Source organism: Palaemon carinicauda, chromosome 44, assembly GCF_036898095.1.
Source record: "Palaemon carinicauda isolate YSFRI2023 chromosome 44, ASM3689809v2, whole genome shotgun sequence".
NCBI classification, from domain to species: domain Eukaryota; kingdom Metazoa; phylum Arthropoda; class Malacostraca; order Decapoda; family Palaemonidae; genus Palaemon; species Palaemon carinicauda.
The window spans coordinates 2084279-2105440 of record NC_090768.1 but is presented as its reverse complement, the minus strand read 5'-3'; the positions used below and the strand labels follow the sequence as shown (position 1 = coordinate 2105440).

Sequence of the window (21162 nt, the reverse complement as noted above, 5' to 3'; positions counted from 1 at the left end):
CATCCTTTTCCACTACATTGAAAATGCTAACTCAATGGCCTTATCTTCAAATATTTAGGCCAAAATAGATCTATCCATTAATTCCTGACATATCGCAACATGCGAGTGAATTAGGAGTAATAGAAACTCCCCACTTTCTGTACGAGGCTTGGGGTGGATCAGTGCTGCCTCTGTCATGCAAATAATTTGAAGCTTTGCTACTTTAAATTGGCTGCAGAATGCTTCCAAAGGTTTGCAATAACCTTAAAATGCTGCCACTAACCAGACTGTTTGACAAACTCACGGCCAAGAGATTTAAGCATTCAATGTTTTGATGGAAGTTAAAAATAGTTTAGCTACTCTGGCTGAGGCCAGAGTGTTACCACTAGAATCATGGAAACATTGGAATATTGACAAATTCTGTCAAAGACTGGGTTTAAGTCCAAAAAGGATGAAGTGCAGTTTGCCTATCCAGTCATGGTGGCATTAATTCCCCATGTCACGTGATCTATAAGGGGAGTGCCGTAATTTGATATCTTGTTCAAGTGAGTTGTAAAGTCATATTTTTATAAAACTATATTGCTGGAGTTCTTTCTTTTTGTAGAAAGTCTGACCCAACAGACCCAGTCCAGCTGTAACTGCCATTTAGGTCTGTGGACCTACCAATTACTGGGAAGAATTGATTGGATCCTCTGCAACTAACCTTACTCTGACAAGAAACTTTCTTCCAGAGCTCTTGCACAGATAAAAAAGGATGAGTAGAGTTGAAGAAATCTTTAAATCTTTCTGTAAAAAGTGTATTTTTTCATTATCTTTCTAATTCTAACTTTATTATTATCCCATCATTAAATAACCCATTTTATGTAATAAGAAAAAATATTCAATTATATGATAAAGCAGGTACAATTAAATGTCATAACTTTTATCTTTATCTTAAAGAGATGAAGGTAATAGACCTAGAACAAAATATCCTCATGTCTTTAAAACCCTAATTTTCGTATACTACAGTGAGACTCGGGCCTGACATGAATTTATCTCTCTCTCTCTCTCTCTCTCTCTCTCTCTCTCTCTCTCTCTCTCTCTCTCTCTCTCTCTCTCTCTCTCTCTCTCTCTCTCTCTCTCTCTCTCTCACATAGTGTTTACTGTAGTGCTTGTAGCTAGGCCATGCTATGGCATTGCATTTGAGCATCTAATTGGATGATGGGGAATGTTCCTAGAAACTGAGAATGCCTCTATTAACTTTAGCAGCCAATTACATACCTAGTTGTTAGCTGAGGTGGAAAGAGAAAGAGATAAAGAGAGAAGAACATTTGACGTAAGCATTTGTCTCTGTGACAATACTGAATACCATCAAAATGAGGACCTTGGTGATGTAATCCTTATCATACAGGGATGAAACCATTCAAAAGATTCTCTTTCACTTTCTAAAAAAGGGAAAACATTTTAGATTTAATTTTTCTTATTTTATCATAAGTTTGAATAGTTTCCTCTTAAAAAAAAGTGTGTGAATTTAGAATGAAATATATCAAGTTAGAATTCACATAAAATATCTGATTTGAAATTTTTTTTTTACTAAGGTAAAATTTGTTACTTTTTTCTTAAAGAAAACTGTTATTATATGAAATGAAAGCATTGATACATTCAGCTGTATTCACAATTCTATTTTCATCTGAGTAAAAATTCTAAAAGATATATTCCTTGTCTTTAAAACTAGTAATCTTAGGATGAGGAGGGACTTTCCTTTGGGTTTGAGGAGTCTATTTTTCTTAGTATAATTTTTCAATTATATCAATAGTGAATGAGAGGAATGGAGATAAGGAGGGCAAACTGTGCATATGTTTTTATATATATATATATATATATATATATATATATATATATATATATATATATATATATATATATATATATATATATATATATATATATATATATATATATATATATATATATATATATATGTATATATACACATATATATTAGCTGATTCTCATCTTAAGTTGTTGGACAGGAAGTTACGGTCTATTAAATTTCTTATTCCTGGTCCAGATATTAATCTCTGGTTCCATTGTTCAATTAGTTCATTATGCATGTTGTATAAGATTTTTCATGATTATGACCTTCCTTTGCATTCAGATCTTCCCTGACATTACCATCCTGTTTGTGATACTAGGTAAGCAGGTAATTCTAATAGTCAGGCCTACTCTATCATGAGGCTCAACACTACAGAGTATTTTAGAAGCTTTATTCCAGCTGTGACCAAGTTGTGGAATGAATTTCCTAATAGGGTGGTTGAATCGGCAGAACTTCAAAAGTTCCAACTTGTAGCAAATATTTTTATGTTGATCAGTCTTAACATAAGTCATATTATAGTTTATATACGAAAGATCTGTTTTAATGTTGTTATTGTCTTTTTAATATTTTGTTTTAATTTTTCATTATTTCTCATATAGTCTATTCATTTCTTTATTTCCTTTCTTCACTGGGCCATTTTACCCTGATGGAGCCCTTGGGCTTTTAGCTTCTTGCTTTTCCAACTAGGGTTATAGCTAAGCTAGAAATAATAATGATAATAATAGTATATACAACTGTATATATATTAAACTATAAAATCTGGATCAAGTGTTTTGATTATGTGATGAAACTACTTTTAAAATGGGTATGTTAGTTTTTTATATGGGTACAGTATATATTTTTCATGAAATAAATATTCAGTCAAAATAAGTTAATATTTATAAATGCATTACTGTACCAGCAGGAACTTAATTAAAATAAAAAGACAGAAGAATGTTAAATTCAATGTTAGTGATCATCCTTGGATTTGTGTTACAGAAATATAGGCACTAATAAATGAATATTCACAACAGGATATGCTAAACAAGTTTTATTAGCAGGTGAGTTGTGTGTGACGTGGATAGGTATTTTACATATCCGTAATCATTAGTATTTGTTAATGCTGGATTGTTATTCTTTTTGGACTAAGTGCCATAAAATTTATGAAGGGTCGATATTCAAAATATGAAGGACAGATATTGAAGTTTTTAATAAAAATGCTAGTAATTTGGTAAGCAGAGGCTAAATATAGTATCAGTTAGGCTTGATGAAAGTACTGTAATCTCTCAAATTCTGATCATGTGACATGTTTTCAAGACACGTGCAATTTGGTGAGATTAGATATGAAAAATTCTTCTGTTGAAAAAAGAAAAATATTTTTATGTTGTACTACTGTATGTCCTTGCAGTTTCATGGAACTTGTCAGATCATTGTCATCTATATCTTGTGGTTTATTAGATCTTGAAACACATTGAACTGCAAAATGAAAATAACCATGTTTTTTGCAACAACATTCCATGAAGGTTGTAGTATTCATGGATAATTTCTCAAATGTAACACGTCAAATAATCAAGTTATGCATTTTGTAATATTTGCTAACACTACAAAGATGTGAATGAAAACATTATATATTTGCTAAGTTAGTCATTTTTAAATTATTATTTAATTTATTTTCTGCTTCAGAATATTTGAAAAAAGAAATTTTATTACTTTAGTCATTTTTTTTTTCAGCATCAAGTCCTTGCCTTCCTGGGACTCATCATCAGTGTGACAATGGGCGTTGCATAGCCATGGTTTTTAAGTGTGATGGAGACAATGATTGCAAAGATGAAAATTCCACTGGGGTGTCAAGTGATGAAGCTGACTGTGTCTATACTTGTCCTCAAGGTAAGTACAGTATAGTGCTTCCTTCTACATTTTGAATTAACACTTACAGCTTTTAACATTTATTAGAAAATTATGTCTAGATCTTGTTTTTTTATTCAATTCTATTTGGTATGATGCACTGAACCAAATTCCTTGAGAATAGATAAAAAAAAAAATTAAGCTGAGGTCAATTTTTTTCTGTAGTTATGCATCTAATCTATTTCTGTGATATACTGTATTAGATTTAGCTGTAAGGTAGAACAAATATTTGCCCTCTTGAAAGGGCAATAGATGAAAATCATTTAAATAATGTTCATTCAAACCCTTGCCATTAGACATTGTAATTGCTTTTGTTCATTAACTAATATTAGAGGTATTAGCAATGGTCTGTTCAGCATTTTACCTTAAAGGATTAGCCTCAATCGTATTATACCTCCAAAGAAGGACCATTCACTCTCATGGTATTGAACACTCAAGATCTTGATTTTAGTATCACTGCTGTGCTCACAAAGATAATTTCACATTTACATTACTCAGACTCATAACCATTTCATATAGGAATAGAATCTTTGCTCTGATGGTTCATTCTCTGGATATATGCGGCTGCTTTAACTGAAAAGTTAGATGCCCCGTATCCTACTCCCTTTTTCACCTTATCATTTTCTTGGGTTTATCAAGTATAGAGAAAAAAAGGTTGTTTCTTGCGTTTAAAGGTAGCGCATTTAGTCAGTATGGTTTTTCATTAGTATGAACTGAAATAATTAATCAAGCAAGGGGAATTATTTATATGGAATATGGCCTTCAACAGAAATGTAGAACACCTTCTAATAACCAGTTGAATAAGGAATTGTGGTCATGAGGGGAATTAGAAACAAATACATGACAATCCTGGAAAATGTTTGCAAAAGTCTTAGGAAAGGCAAACAGGCATGCTTAGATATATCTCTTGGCTACTTTTTAACTACTGTACCATATTTGTTTTGGTAACTAGATTGTGTGAGGAATTTTGCCACCTTGTAAGAAAGACCAATTGTCGGTATTCATTCTGTTCAAAAATATGTTCCTTCAACATGTGAAATTCATGTTAAGGTTTTTATTCTTTTCATTACATTATTAAAATATAAATATCTGGGGCTCATATTGTGGAGATGGGTCATTGCGGAGATCAGTCAATTTACACTTCTTTTAAGGGCTCCTTTCATTATTTTGTTTACAATTTTGATGGGACCCATAGTTAGGGTAAGCAGTACAGTAATTATGTACTATCTTGCTTCATTAACTACTGTACCTTCCCTTAAAACCCCATTTACATAACTCAGTCTGCGACTAACATAATAACTCAATCATGATAGTCTAGACAGCATTGAGTCTTGAACTCCCAAATAGTAACTGTTCTATCTGAGACAACCATCATCTTACCAGTATGATCATAGAAGGTGCCATAGCTCTTTAAAGGAAGTCTTTATTGGTTCTTATGATAAACTTTCCTTTAAACAATGGGGAAGATTGTAATATACTAGTTATAGCTGTGTTCATAGATTAAGACTGTTAGAATACTGTAAATGAAATTAAAACACTGTATGGGTATGGTACTTTCCCTATAGGAGAAAGGCTTAATAGAAGATATACTACCATTTTATACAAGAATGCTTCCATCTCTCAGCTAGGCACTGCACAGTAAGCAACTTTACTCAAGTAAAACTCAAAATTGAAAATTATTTATTACTTTGTTTATATTTTATTTGTCATATTAAAGTATTTATTTTACACCTACAGTATTTTGGTACTGTATTAGTTGCCTTACATTTGTAGAAAATAGTTCTCCATTGTGGTTTAATGGGGTCTTATACTTTACTGCAAGTTTCTTATAGATACCTAATTATCATGGGATTTTTCCAGGAAATTCTGGTTGTTCAGAGAGTTTGACTAAAGTAGTTTAGATAATTTATGTTATTTTATTGTTCATATTATAAAAGAATAGAATTTCATTTGTTAAAAGAATTAGTCTCACATTTCATATAATTTCCCAAAAGCTGATCATGAGGTATTTTTAGGCTAGAAATTTATGCCATTTCAGTTATGAATGCTCTTTCTCTTATTTCTTCAAGGATAAGGATTTCATTCATTATTTCCATGTTAGGAAGAAGATATTCTAGTGAGGAATTAGTTTTGTTTTAGGTTTATTTGCCTTTTAAGTCTATGGTAATTTGTTCTTTTAACTATTATTCTCTAGTAACTGGTACTGTACTTTTTACCTGTCTCCTATGATTTTACTAGGTGTGTTTATTGAAGCCTTTTTGCCTTTTAACTAAAGTTATATATTTATGATTATTTTGTGATTTTGTTCATTTATAATCACATAAATCTAGCTATAATCAGACGGCAGTATTTTCCAATAGGTTTCATAGTCATAAGGGAGCTCACACCAAATTTAGATATATCCTGCTGAATAAGTCTCAGACATTAATATACTTACTGTATATAGGTATTCATGACCAACATTCTTTCATAGTACTGTGAGAAATAGAATATTTTCTCTTTTGTGTTCGGAAGACTTTACACTGATGAATAAATGATTAGGTTTTTCCAATGTTCTTTGCAACATGAAACATATTATTTTGTATGCTGTAAGCAGCAATGCTCTTAATATTTTGTATTTCTTCCTCAGACCAGTTTACTTGTTCAAATGGAGACTGCATCCCTGCTATTTGGCGCTGCGATGACCAAAAAGATTGCGAGGATGGCTCAGATGAGCCAGAAGATTGTGGTAAGATATACAGTATTTGGAAGTAAAAAAATAGTTTGTAATCATATGACGCCATAAGAGTGAGGGAAATCCCTGTGCCTTTATAATTCTTAAAACTAATACGAAATTTTATTACTTAAACACTTTTTATCCTTTACAGTTACCACTGAATGTCTCGAAGAAGAATTCAAATGCGCCTCAACTGGCCGTTGCATTCCTAATAAGTGGGTGTGTGATAATGACAATGACTGTGGAGAAGATGATTCTGATGAACATCCCCCAGGGGGTTGTCCTGTACCTGTGGGTATGACATGTCCAACAGGCCAGTTCATTTGTCCTATGTTTGATAAATTTGTACACCGGTGCATACCTAGAGTAAGTAAGAGTTAAATTTGGTATAATCTTCTGCCTTCATGAAATATATAATTTTTAAATATGTAACTTCCCTGGTAGTTACATATATATAGCTTAATCCCGCGTTTCATCGCCCGCATGGCAGAAATTCAAATTTCGCGGCAATCACCGCCAGGTGAGTAGGTGGTCATGCCTGAGCGCCATCTCTCAGTAGGTAATGGAACCATTCCAACATTCCTCAGAAATTCCCTGCCGTTGATCGAGTCAACACATCTGAAATTCGTTTCGTTGTGGGTTTGCTTTGTCTACAAATTTGGTGAAGTACCCTTTGTTTATTGTTTATGGCTTTCGCTAACTGCCTTTCGACTATCGAAGATATTGAATTTTCCTTTTCACATGAATAAGATAGTTTTTTGTTGGTCCACCTTGGACAGTTTAATTTAACTTGATTTTCAAGAAGACTCCTCTGTTGTTAAAATGTGTATTTAGGGCTGGACCGGCTTCCAAGCTGCTCTTGATTCCCACACAGTATGTAGCAGAGGGCATGTGTGTATGTGTTTTCTATGTTTGTTAGATTGAAATGAATAGGATCAAGGAATTTTTCCCCCTACTTTATTAACTAACGAACAACTCTTAAAGATATAATGGAAGGAAAAACATTATGACATCCCAATCATGTGACGTAAACTCTTAGCAAGGCGAGATCTGAATGCTTTGAAGGAAATCAGTCCGCCATCACTATGATGTCACAATCTTGTGACTTAATCTACGTAGTACGACTTGCAAATATATGAATTATTTTATTTTCCTTGCAAGAAATGTTAAAATACTAACTTACTAAGCATAAGTACTATATTTTAATTTTTATAATGTAGGGAAATATATTATTTTTAAGTATATACTTGTCCTATTAGTATAATTCCTTTAGTTAATTTTCAATTTAAATAGAGATTTCACGAGCGTACAGTCAATTAACGCTACGTAGTACTCTTGACGATCGTTATAGTTTCACAATACTTTGTATCGTTATTTAATATTTCAATTTTGAGAATACTATTATTAATCATATAGCCCATTGTATTTTCTTTCTAGCCCTTGGCGAAAGAGTATAATCTCCGACAGCAGGCAGGTCTATTATGGTCTAATGTGAAATAGTTAAAAGTGCTAGTGTTCAGTGGCACGTAGGCATGACGCAGTGCAGTGGAGGGTGCGTCCGTTCGTGTCCGTCATACTCCTAGCCCGGGACCTCTTCCATGCTCCCCAACCCCTGGGCGAAGGAAAGTCGAAAGGCGAAGGGAGATGTCAGACCCTGATCAGCGAACGGACGTCCCCTCGAGCGATCCTGTTGACGCATCCCAGGACGCTCACCCTCGCCATTGGAAAAGCGAGGTAAAAGTGTTATCCTTGCCATCGGTTGACGCAGCTCTCAGACGAGGCTGGCGTTTTACGTTTTCCCTTCATGCTAGACAAGAAGAGAGTTGCGCTTCATGGAACCGAGCGTCGAGATCACTCCCTCACAGCGATCTGGATGCGTTTCGGGAGGCGTCATAGATCTTGTCGCTCCCTCACAGCATGCTGGACGCATACAGCATGCGGGACGCATGCAGCATGTGCGACGCATGCTGGACTCACGCGAGCAGGATGCTTCCTCGCAGCATGCTGGATTCATGCAGCTTGCTGGACGCATGCGAGCGGGTGGCTTTCCAGCGTCATGATTGCGAACGTCATAGTTCCAAGCGCGCTCTCGCGGAAAGAACGCACGCAAGCTGCAGCGCTCATTGACGCTCCCTCGCAGCGATCTGGACGCGTTACGGGAGGTGGCAAGGATATTAACGCTCCCTCACAGTATGCTTGACACATGCAGCATGCTGGATGCACGCGAGCTGAACGCATGCTGTACACACGCGAGCAGAACGCTCCCCCACGTCAGGATCGCGAATGTCATAGTCCCGAGCGCTCTCTCGTGGCAAGAACACACGCGAGCTGCAGCGCTCATGGACACTCGCTCGCAGCAATTTGGACGCGTTACGGGAGGCGACAAGGACGCTCCCTCACAGCATGCTTGACAGCATCATGCCTGTCAGAGCTTCAACGGTCCATTACGTCCTTGTTGACGTTTACAAGTCGCAATCAGAGGAAGCTCACAACAGCAGCAGTATGTTGGACGCAGCATGGCTCTTCCTTGCAGCATGTTGAACGCATGCGGGATGCAAGCATGCAAGGCGAGGCGTGTGCTTCATCCCACTCATTCTCCTTCAGAGATTGCTAACCCTGTAGAGGATGTGGCTGCCCAACAGAGACTTTTACAGCCCCCTGGGTGGATCGCTGAGTCTCTCAAGGAATGCAAGCAAATGAGGCATTAAAACCTATGAAACCAGCTTCCTTATCAGGTATGCGAGGATATGATCTCAGAGGAGGAAACGCAGAAAACTCTTCATGCAGCAGATCTCAAAGATTACTTGCAGTTCTGGCAGACTTATATCTGGAGGACTTTTCAGCAGGCTGTACCTCGGAGCCCGCCCTCGCAGTTTTTGAAGGGTAGACCCCAGGAATCTTCCTCTTTCAAGGAAACAGCGTTAGCCAGATTGGTCTAGAGGTCTTTTTCGACTCTGAACGATTGGATTCTCAAGAGAAAGAACAAGGAAGGACAACCTTTCCTTTCCCACTACGAGATTGGCCTCTAGATCCTGTGTGTGGTACAAGCCTGGTTAGGTTCTCGGTTTGGAAGTTCCTACCTCCTCCCAAGGAGACTTCTCCTTTTCGTTGACGCCTCACGTAGTTCAGCCATGACTAAGGCTAAGGTGATGCGGTCCACGTTGGAGATGGATCCCTTGCTGAAGGGCATCTTTAGAACAATCAAGGTCTTCAGCTTGATGGACTGGACTCTAGGAGTCCTCACAGACGTCACAGATGATAAGAACGAGACGCAGATGCACCTTTTTGCCTGTCTAGATAAGCCGTGAGGAACGGGTCGGTCGAACTCACACCCCTTTTTCACAGCAGGTTTTATTGAGAAAGAGCTATGCTGTTTTCTTTCCTGTCGTCAGGATCGACTCTCGCTCAGAGAGCAGAGCTCTTGTATGCTCCCTTGATCAAATTCCTCTTCCCTTCAGAGCAATTACGCACAAGCAACATAAGATCTGTTTACAAAGGACTGCGAGGAAGTGTTTCCAACTAACCTTTTAGCCAGGAAGGAGAAGAAAGCTCCTCCCACGCGTCAGCCCTTTCGTGGGAGAGCTTGTCTAGAAGAGGACAGAGAATGGCTGCTGGAGGGCAACCTCGTAACCCCAAACAGCAACCGAAACCCAAAAAGTGAACTCAATCTCCAGACACAAGTATTCCACTACTGGCAGCAGCTCTTCAATAGCAGGTTAATCAGATGATGTCAAAATCAGCCATAGAAGTAATAGAGGACACCTCTTCGGAGGGTTTTTACAACAGACTTTTTCAAGTTCCAAAGAACTCGGGGGGGATGGAGACCTGTTCTGGACGTCAGTCCCTTGAACAAGTTCGTCAACAAAGTAAATTTGCCATGGAAACTTCTGCGTCAATCCTAGCAGGCACCAGACAGGTAGACTGGATGGTGTCATTAGATCTGCAGGACGCATATTTCCACATCCCAATACACCCAAACATTTCTAAGATTCGTGTTCCTAAAAACTACTTATCAGTTCAAAGCACTCTGTTTTGGACTGAGCACGGCTCCCTACGTTTTTTACCTGAGTGGTTGCCAACGTGGCTCACTGGCTACATCTAAAGGGAGTACGGATATCTATGTACCTGAACGACTGGCTACTCAGAGCAAGGTCGCAAGAAAAGTGTATGGAGGCTCTTCAAATTACAATGTCCTTGACGCAACAGTTAGGTCTGGTGGTGAACCTGGCCAAATCTCAACTGACACCTTCGCAGAACATCTTTTACCTGGGGATGAGAATTCACTCAGGGGTTTTTCGGGCTTTTCCAGCCCCGAAACGCATTCTAGATTGCCTAGTAAAGGTGTGACACTTCCTAGACATACAGTCCTGCTCAGTGAGAGAATGGATGAGTCTCCTGGGTACCCTCTCATCGATCGAACAGTTCGTTTCCCTAGGAAGACTTCATTTACGGCCTCTTCAATTTCATCTTGCAAAATTTTGGACGAGAGGTCAAAGTCTAGAAAAGTGGATTCCGATTCCTCTGGGGATCAGGAATCACTTGAGTTGGTGGGACGATCCCAACAAACTCCTGGAAGACCTTGAACTTTATCAGAGGAATCCCGACCTAGTGTTGTATTCCGACGCCTCAGACATGAGGTGGGGTGCAACACTTGGGAAGGCCAAGATATCAGGTCTGTGGGAAGAGTCTCAGAGGGAATGGCACATAAACATCAAGGAGCTAGTGGCCATTCACCTAGCACTAATATACTTTCAGGAGGAAGTCCACGGAAAATTAGTTCAGGTCAACGCAGACAACACCTCAGCGTTGGCCTACATCAAGAAGCAGGGAGGCACTCGTTCAGACTCACTTTACGAGGCTGCGAGAGATCTACTACTGTGGGCGAAGGCGAGGGACATAACCCTGATAACTCGCTTCATAGAAGGGGAAAAGAACATCAGGGCGGACCTTCTCAGCAGAAGAAGACTAGTTCTAACTACAGAGTGGACCCGGACCCTACATCACGAGGTGTGCACCAACCTTTGGATGTTGTGGGGTCAACCCTCGATAGACCTCTTCGCTACAAAGATGACAAAGAGGTTGCCAGTGTATTGCTCTCCAGTCCAAGACCAGGAAGCAGCTGCAGTGGACGCTTTTCTCTTGGACTGGGGGCACCTAAACGTGTATGCTTTTCCTCTATTCAAGATCCTGGACAGAGTCCTGAAAAAGTTCAGGGAATCGCCCAATGCCCGCATGACCCTGATAGCTCCGTTTTGGCTCATGAGACCTTGGGTTGCAGAAATGATGGAGTGGCTGGTAGATACCCCCAGAACGTTACCAAGTCGGAGCGATCTACTCAAACAGCCACACATAGAGAGGTACCATCAGAATCTCCCCGCTCTCAATCCGACTGCCTTTCGACTATCGAAAAGCTGGCAAGAGCGAAGGGCTTTTCAAGCGAAGCTGCACGAGCTATCGCAAGAGCCAGAAGGACATCCACTATTAGAGTTTACTAATCTAAGTGTGACGTGTGGTGCAGGACTAATAAACTTTCCTCTACCAGTAGTGTACCTCTATAGCCCAAATAGCAGACTTTCTGTTGCATCGGCGAACAAAAGAGAAGCTGGCTGTACATACCATCAAGGGTTACCGCAGCATGCTAGCCTCCGTCTTTCGTCACAGACACTTTGACGTGTAAGGTAACAAGGATCTCTCGGATCTCATTAGAACTTTTGAGACCGCTAAGAGAAAGGACAATCCAACCCCCTCTTGGAACCTGGATGTAGTCCTGGCCTTTTTTACCTCAAGTAGGTTTGAACCCCTTGACAAGGCATCTTTGAAGGATCTTACCAAAAAGACTCTATTCCTAGTTTCATTGGCTACAGCCTAAAGAGTAGGAGAGTTACAAGCCATCAGCAAGAAGGTGGGCTTTAATGGAGACAATGCAGTTTGCTCCCTTCAGCTAGGCTTTCTCGCCAAAAAAGAGAATCCTTATTGACCCTGGCCAAGATCTTTTACCATCCCAGGGCTATCTTACTTAGTTGGAGAGGAGGAGGAGAGAGGCCTATGTCCAGTGAGAGCTCTGAAATTTTATCTGCACGCATCCAAAAACCTGAAAGGACAAGCAGACAACCTCTGGTGCTCAGTTTAAAAAGCCCTCTTTGCCTTTATCAAAGAATGCCTTGGTTTTTTTTTTTATTAAGGATTTGATAAAGGAAACTCACCAGAATTATGAAGAAAGAAGTTTCCCAATCCTTAAGGTAAACCACATGAGGTTAGAGCTGTAGTGACTTCCATGGCTTACAAGCACATCAGTCAATGAAGTCAATTTTGGAAGCTACTTTCTGATGAAGTAAATCAGTCTTCGCAGACTGTTATCTTAAAGATGCCCAGACCCAATATGAAGATTGTTGCTCCCTGGGTCTGTAGGTTACCTCCGGCGTCGTAGTTGGAGAGAGGGGTCTACTGCCTCTTCCCTACAACCTTTTTTATTATATACCCTTGCCTTTTTTTCTTGTACTTGTTTTCATAGATTGTCTGTGAAGGTTGTTGCAGCCTTCCACAGTCTGGGATGCAAGTCAAGTTAGTTTTTATGGTGTGTGTTTTTAGTTTTCGGAGTAGGTGGTCAGAATCATTGTCCATGGCTATGCCAGGATAGCAAGGGTGGAGGTCTAGCCACGCTAAGGTCGAGGACCTTGTGGCACCCCCACAGAGACTTTTACAGCCCCCTGGGTGGATCGCTGAGTCTCTTAAGGAATGTAGGCAAATGAGGCAGGATAACTATGAAGCCAGCTTCCTTATCAGGTAAGAACCAGATTATTGGTACTACTAATTTGTAGCTATTAATAATTATACAAATTCCCGACGGGATGAGGTTTTCTAACCCGCCACCAATGGTGTCAATCAGCGATATATATGTAACTACCTGGGAAGTTACATATTTAAAAATGGTATTTTCATTTTAGAATAAATTTTTAAATATACTTACCTGGTAGTTGGATATATAAAAGGGCCCTCCCTCCTCCCCTCTGAAAACAGGGGCATGGAATTTCTGAGGAATGTTGGGAATGGTTCCATTACCTACTGAGAGATGGCACTCAGGTATGACCACCTACTCACCTGGCGGTGATTGCCGCGAAATTTGAATTTCTGCTGTGAACACGATGAAACGCGGGATTAAGCTATATGTATGTAACTACCAGGTAATTATATATAAAAATTTATTTTAAAATGAAAATACCATCTATATATATATATATATATATATATATATATATATATATATATATATATATATATCTTATATATTATATATACAGTATATATATATATATATATATATACATATATATATATATATATATATATATATATATATATATATATATATATATATATATACATATATATATATATATATATATATATATATATATATATATATATATATATATATATATATATATATATCTGATAAATTTTGGACATTTAAAAGGCTTTTCATTATCTGGATTCTCTCTATACCTTGAGATTAGAGACCCAAGGGGGAATCAACTCAAAGATAATAGCTTCTGGTCACCCGGGGAATTGAACCCGGGTCCACGAAACTGAGGTGACAGGGACATATCATCTAGCTAGATGTTATGTCACTGTCACCTCAGTTTCTCAGACCTGGGTTCAATTCCCCGGCCGACCAGAAGCTATGGGTCTCTAATCCCAAGGTATAGAGAGAATCCAGATATAAGGAGTATAATATATGGCTTATTTTAATATATAAATGTATATATATAACATATACTTGTTCCAACACGGAATACTTAACACGAACTACTTTCTTAGGAGTATCTGGGATCTCCTCCCTATCCGACCAAGAATTTTGCGCAGTCCCCCCTATCTCCATTTTCCCTTGTTGGGTCCCTCCGTGGTGGAGGGATATGTGCCCTTAGACGACCCACGGTCAGCCCGTGGGTGCGCTACTGGGTCGTTGTCGCCAGTAAGCGTATGGTCGCGTCGTAGATCACATCTTGCCGCTCTCTCTCACATCCCGTCCGACTCACCATTGTGTTCCACGTGTTCCCTTTGTGTTTTCCCGTTCCTATCCCTTACTTGTGTTGCTTGTGGTTACCCTCATAGAATCCCAACACTCTTGTCCCGGTGCCAAGGCCGGTAAGTCATGCGGGGCATGGCTCTCCAAGGTTAACATCGATCCGCACACATTGTGCACCACGTATCGAGGCAGAGTGTGTTCGCCTGCTTCCACGTATCTGGAGTGTGAGTCCTGGCCGGAACTTCTATGGACGTTGCACGGTACCAAAAAGAAGAAAGCATTGAAGCGGTCACCGAAGAAGCCTGGTCTCGGTTTGCCGATAACGTCTCCTTCAGCTCCTTCTGAGAGCGGTTCCCCTTCCCCTTCCCCTACCCAGAGTAGGGGACGAGGTAAGTCCATTGTGGGGAAACAGCCCAATGCTGTTCCCCATGAGTCTGGTGTTAATAAACCCAATTGCATTGTGCCTACGCAGATGAGTGAGGAGTCTTTTATTGTTACGGGAGTGCTTTTGGTAGACGAGGTTCTGGTGCCCGCACGACCCGTCTCGAGTGAGGATCCGGTGTGGGGGAGATCAGGGACACTAGCCCCTTCCCCACCACCTTGGCAGTGTTTTTCAGGTGCAGCGACTTCAGGGGGCGACCAAGACAGGAAAAGACGAACCACGTGCTCTTCTGACCCGGATTCCATTGTGTGGACGGCGCCAAGGACGCCCTTCAAGTCACCCATGCGGCAAGACGAGGAGTTTTCTGGCTGGTTTGCCTCACGTGGGTCACTGCTCACGCCTCCGGCGCCTTCTGTTTCGCTACCTCCTGATGTTATGCAACCCGTCACCCCAGTAGCACAATTGCAAGCCCCCATGTTGGTGGCATAGGATTCAGGGTCCTCGGATATCTCCTCTTCTTCTTCGTCTTCCTCGGACGATACTTCGTCCTCCATCTCTTCGTCGTCGGAAGACTCCAGCGACCGGGAGATGAAGAAAAATAAAAAGAAATCGAAGAGGAAGAAGTCAAGCTCGAACTCAGGCCCGTCTAGGAAGAAGGCCAAAGATGCTAAGAAAAAGAGCAAGAAGGAGAAGAGTTCCAAAAAGAAGAGGGCAAAATTGGGTAGGTTAGTTTTCCCCCTTGTGGGTCAAACATGGCTCTTGCCGTTCCAGTGCCTGCCTCGGCGGCTGCTGGAGCCGCTAACGTGCCTATTCCCAGTGTCTCTTCGGCTCCGTCCACGCTTCGGATGCAGCCGTTGGCACACTAGCTTGTCTTTGTCCTTGGCCGGCAAGTCACCGGCTCCATCGTCCGCTGGCCCAGCCCAGCACCATTGTTCCCATGCCCAACGTCTCACCGGCTCCATCCAGGCATCGGATGCAGCCGCTGGCACAGAATGGAAGTCACTCGCCACGGATTCCTACGGGAGGGGGTAGACCCATGACGGCTACCTCCTCCTCGAGGGCTCCATCCGTGATGGAGATAGCCGCTCCGTCGAGTCGGCCGGATGCCAGGGACACGACCACCCCCACGGATCCAGCCGTGATCGAAGAATCAGCTGACATGGCGGATCAAGTGGTAGCGGGCTTAGTGGATGCTGGAGATTGCTCACCTGATGAAGCATCCTCATACAGGAAAGTTTTAGCCCTTATACGGCATCACCACAGACTGGATGAGCCCAAACCATTCTCGGAGCAGGCCTGGCTTTTGGGTTTGGGTAGGATGGTGGACAACCCTATTCAGCCGAAACCATCCTTGACCCTACCAGTGGCTCCAGACGTGTCCCTGGCATGGACCACATTAACCGTTTTGTCTCGGGACACAAGAACTCCCTTAGGGCCCAAGGGTCCTTCAAGCTCCTGCCCGGGCTGAGGACCCAGAAGAAATTCTATGTGCCAGACGGGCCGCCTGCAGGGCCTCGAACAATGGAAGAAGCCGTTGCGGCTCTGAGCCAGGGCAGCACAGATGACAGGATCCTTTCTGCCCCCGTGGTCTTCTCACAGGCGGAGGCCACTATGATGGAATACACGTCTCCGGACATCATCAACATGGCCTCCTGGTTGAACCTGTGGGCATGCACTTTAGCAGGCTTTCACCTCTCCCACGATCTCTCGGTGCCTGAGAATCAAGCCCTATTGCATGAGCTCATACGCTCTGGGGGCAAGGCGATGAAAATCTTAACATTCCAGTCCTTGACTCAAACAGCAAACTGGATCTTGAGAAGGAGAGAGACAGTGCTGAACAGGCTCCCTCATAGACTCCCCGAACAAGAGGCCAAGTTCCTTTGGAATGCTCCGGTGTGGGGTGAGACCCTGTTCCCCCTACAGACGGTAGCAGAGACCATGGAGAGAGTGGGGAAACTAAAGGACTCGGCTGAGCCTAAGCAGCCAGCAATGAGACGCCCTCCACATAGGAGACAGTCTGTGGACAGGGCCTACCCATCTACGCCACCAGCTAGACAGGAGGCCTCCTCCCCTTCTTGGCATCAGTCCTCGCGGCCCTCCCACAGAGGTGGTGCCCCAGCCCAGGCCTCCTTTAGGCAAAAGTACTCGGGCTCGAGACGAGGCCACTCAAACCGTCTTCCCAGAAGGAGATAGGAAGCGAGACCCCCTACACCTTCCCACGCCACAGGTGGGGGGATGCCTTAAGTACCATTGGCAAGCATGGCGGAACAACGGTGCAGACTCATGGTCCGTGTCAGTCCTCAGGGAGGGATACAGGATTCCCTTCCTGACGGAACCTCTTCCTCTGATTCCCGATGGCCCCCAAGGATCACATGAAGAGATCAGCATTGCAGGTGGAGGTGTCGGCCATGTTGAACAAAGGAGCACTGCAACCCGTCCGGGAATCGTCCCCGGGGTTTTACAGCAGGCTCTTCCTGGTGGAGAAAGCTACGGGGGGTTGGAGACCAGTCATCGACCTCTCGGCCCTGAACAAGTTCATCAGAAAGACGTCCTTCAAGATGGACACGCCTAAGTCGGTACTGGCAGCCATGAGGGAAGGGGACTTCATGATGTCCCTGGACCTCAAGGACGCCTACTTTCAGATCCCCGTACACCCTTCCAGCAGGAAGTTCCTCAGGGGGAAGTGAGGAGCCCAGTCTCTGCAGTTCAGGACCCTCTGCTTCGGCCTGTTGACAGCACCTCAGGTCTTCATGATGGTTTTCACCGTAGTATCAGCCTGGGCACACAAGCAGGGCATCAGGCTGATCAGGTACCTCGACGACTGGTTGCTTCTTTCAGCCTCAGAGGCAGCCTTAAAGAAGCAGGGAACTGGGGGTTACCATCAATCTGAAGAAGTCCCAGTTGATCCCCACCACCAGGATGACGTACCTGGGGATGGTCCTGGACTCCCAGGTAGCAAGGGCATTCCCCTCTCAAGAGAGACTGGACAATCTAGACCACATAATTCGACCATTCCTAGCAAATGTGCCAGTGAGGGCCAAGGATTGGCAGCGACTCGTGGGCCACCTGGTCTCATTGGAGAAGCTAGTTCCTCAGGGGAGGCTCAAGCTGAGGCTGGTCCAGTGGAATCTGAAGGACCTCTGGCCACCGGGAGACCTGCCTCAGGCCTTAGTCATGATGACCCCAGCCACCAGAAACATGCTCCTCTGGTGGTCCGACAGGGCAAACACCTTACGGGGTGTGCCGTTCGCGTCCACTCCTCCGGAGATGTTGCTCTTCACAGACGCGTCAAAGGAAGGGTGGGGAGTCCATCTGCTTGAAGAGACAGCAGAGGGAAAGTGGTCCCCAAAGGAGAAGCTTCTCCACTTAAACCTGCTTGAGCTGCTGGCGGTTCAAAAGGCCCTCGCAATATTTGCCCATCGGCTGAGGGGAAACGCAATAGCCCTCATGTGCGACAATGCCACCGCGGTGGCTTACATTAAGAAGCAAGGAGGATTGAGATCAAGGGAGCTGTGCAATCTCACGGCTCGAGTCCTGGAATGGCCCGAGAGGAATCACTATCATTCTCACACCCAGGTTCATTCTGGGGAAGAGAAACGTTCTAGCTGACGGCCTCAGCAGAGCAGGGCAAGTAGTGGGGTCGGAGTGGTCCCTACACCCACAGGTGGCCCAGGAGGTCCTACAGTTGTGGTGGTCACCGGTGATAGACCTGTTCGCCACAAAGCTCAACACGAAGCTCCCTGTGTTCTGTTCTCCTGTGCCAGACTCGGCAGCAGCGTTCAAAGACGCCTTCCAACACTCATGGGATGGACTCGACGTGTATGCCTTTCCCCCCTTCAGGATTCTCAGGCAGGTGCTCAACAGGCTCAGGCAATCAAGGGCAACAGTGATGACTTTGGTTGTGCCCTGGTGGCCGTAGAGGGAGTGGTTCGCGGATCTACAGGACCTGGCCACCCTTCCTCCGTGGCCCCTACCAGTAAGGGAAGACCTTCTGCACCAGCCTCACTTTCAAAGGTTTCACGAAAACCCTCAGTGCCTCCAGCTACACGCGTGGAGGTTATCGATCGTCTATTGAGAAAAGAAAGATACTCTGGGAAGACGGCTTCGAGGATGTCAGGACATCTGCAGAAGTCCTCGATCGGGGTGTACCAGGCCAAGTGCACCACATTTGTGAAGTGGTGTGCCACGCAGAATCTGAGGCCTCTGGATGCATCAGTCCACAAGGTTGCAGACTTCCTGGTCCACCTGAGGAAGGACCTGGGGGTTTCCATTCCAGCCATCAAGGGGGTCCTAGCGGCCCTGGGGCAGGTCTTTCAGCTCAGAGACATCGACCTGGGGCGCCTCTTGCCAGATTACCATGCTCATCAGAAGTTTCGAGCAGTCTTGTTCCCCCTGCACCGCTCGGGTCCCGCAGTGGGATGTGGCCAAGGTTCTCAAAGTTTTGACAAGGCCTCCCTTCGAGCCCCTCAAGGATATTCTAGATAAAGACCTCACCCTCAAGACGGTTTGTTCCGTAACCGAAATACAAATCACGCTATTTAAATAGGGTAGTACTTTTGGCGTAGCTGAAATGGCGAGCCATTAGAATTTTAACGAGGGTTTACTACCTCCTTGCTAGTTAGCGGTAGGGGAGGGGTAGCTAGCTATCCCTCTCCCCTCACACACCGGTGAACTAGTTCACTTTACTTTTGGCTCGGGTGATGGGCAGACGTGTCTGCTCTAACCCTTGCTTTGGCAGCCATTAATGCTTTTTTTCTTTTACTTACTTTTTCTTATACTTAATATATATATAAACATTCTTTATGTTTATGTACATATGTATATATTTGTGTATAGAAATATAGTAAGTTTCCTTTTCAGTGTTTGTGCTGTGTGTGTAGTGTACGACAACGTCACCGGCGTAGTACCAGGCCACCTCGGTTTCACGTCATGGGGCGCGGCCTCTCCCTTGGTCCTTCGGTCGTTCCTTCGGCTTCCGATAATTCGGCCGCCATGGGGAATTGTCATCGCTGGACTTTCTTCATTCATCTGTTTTTGGGAGTTTAGATTGACTACGGTCTCTCTCTCTCTCGAGGTCGTTCACCCATTTACTACTACTTCATACTATTACGGAAGCTTCTTTCCCGTGCGGGTTGGGTTGCTATTCCGTTTATTTGTCTCATTTATTTTTAATGAAATCTAATTGTTTTTTTTTAACTTGTCAGCATTCTGTGGAGAACATTTCCCTTCGGGGGTCAGTGGTTCTTACTTTTTGTGAACATTCTTAGATGAATTACATAATTATAATTCTGTTATAATTCTGTTTTTGTTACAGTTCTCCGCCCTCCCCCTTCTCCCGTGAACGTCAGTGGGGGAGGAGGGGGCTTACTTAATTTGTAATTCTTATGTTTTCTATTCCCTCGGGGTTTCTCTTCGGAGTTCCTCCCGGGGGAATTTCTGTTAACTAATTATTTATTTTATTTTCCCAGTTAACGATGCAGTTTTTCTTCGTTTGCCTAAAGTGTGCCAACGAAGCAGAGCTGCCCTGTTGGTGCCTGGAGAGTCTGCTGTTGCAGCCGTCTCTCTAGGACATCGTCATGGGCGTGTTCCCTTCTCTTAGAAGTTCTCCCGTGACAACTGTCAGCTCTTTAGTTCATCTTAGAACGCTAAGGAGGTTCGCCTCCAGGGGTAGGTAACTTCCCTTCCGAGGGAGGTTCTCTTCCCATGTGTGAGTTTTTTCCCCTGCAGAGGGGGAACTTCTCATACCTTTATAATTCCTGGATGGGTTTTGCTGGTCCTCAGGCGGTTATGCTCTTGGTGCTGAGCGACCGCACTTGTAACCATGCTCAAGGAGCTGAGCGGTTGCAAGGCCGGGCGCATGAAAACTTCAGGTGGCTATGCTCTTGGGGGCTGAGCAGTTGCACCTGCAGCTATGCTCAATGGGCTGAGCAGCTACAGGATCAGTCTTGTGACCTCTCTCGTTCGTGAGGGAGGCCACTCATAAGGACTCCTCTTCGGAGGATTGCTCCTTATAGGTCAGCTTGCTGATCCAACGGCCCTAAGGGGCACCATCTCCAGTGTCTTCAAGTCTCTCTACGAAGTGTTCACCTCTCTCGTTCGCGAGAAAGGCCACTCGTAGAGACTCCTCTTTGGAGGATTGTTCCTGTTTAGACCAGCCTGATGTTCGGGACCTCTCCGCAGTTTGTTCGCCATCTCCTAGACCTGCTGACCTGCCGTCTCAATTCCTGGCGGCCGACGCTGTCGGCGCCCACGCACCCCGTTATCCAACGGGCACCGGACCCTTCGGGGCTAAAGGGGCTTTCTCACACTGTGAGTAAGTC

General features: G+C 43.5%; 1 protein-coding gene across 4 annotated transcripts in view; it reads left to right on the top strand.

Moving 5' to 3' along the window:
• Positions 1–21162, top strand: part of LRP1 (LDL receptor protein 1) — a 1015507-nt gene that overhangs the window by 531387 nt on the left and 462958 nt on the right. For all 4 annotated transcript variants that reach the window (XM_068367027.1, XM_068367026.1, XM_068367028.1 and 1 more), the window contains 3 exons: positions 3545–3700; positions 6348–6446; positions 6586–6800. In XM_068367027.1, coding sequence (XP_068223128.1) covers positions 3545–3700; positions 6348–6446; positions 6586–6800 — 470 coding nt within the window. The remainder of the gene's footprint in view (positions 1–3544; positions 3701–6347; positions 6447–6585; positions 6801–21162) is intronic.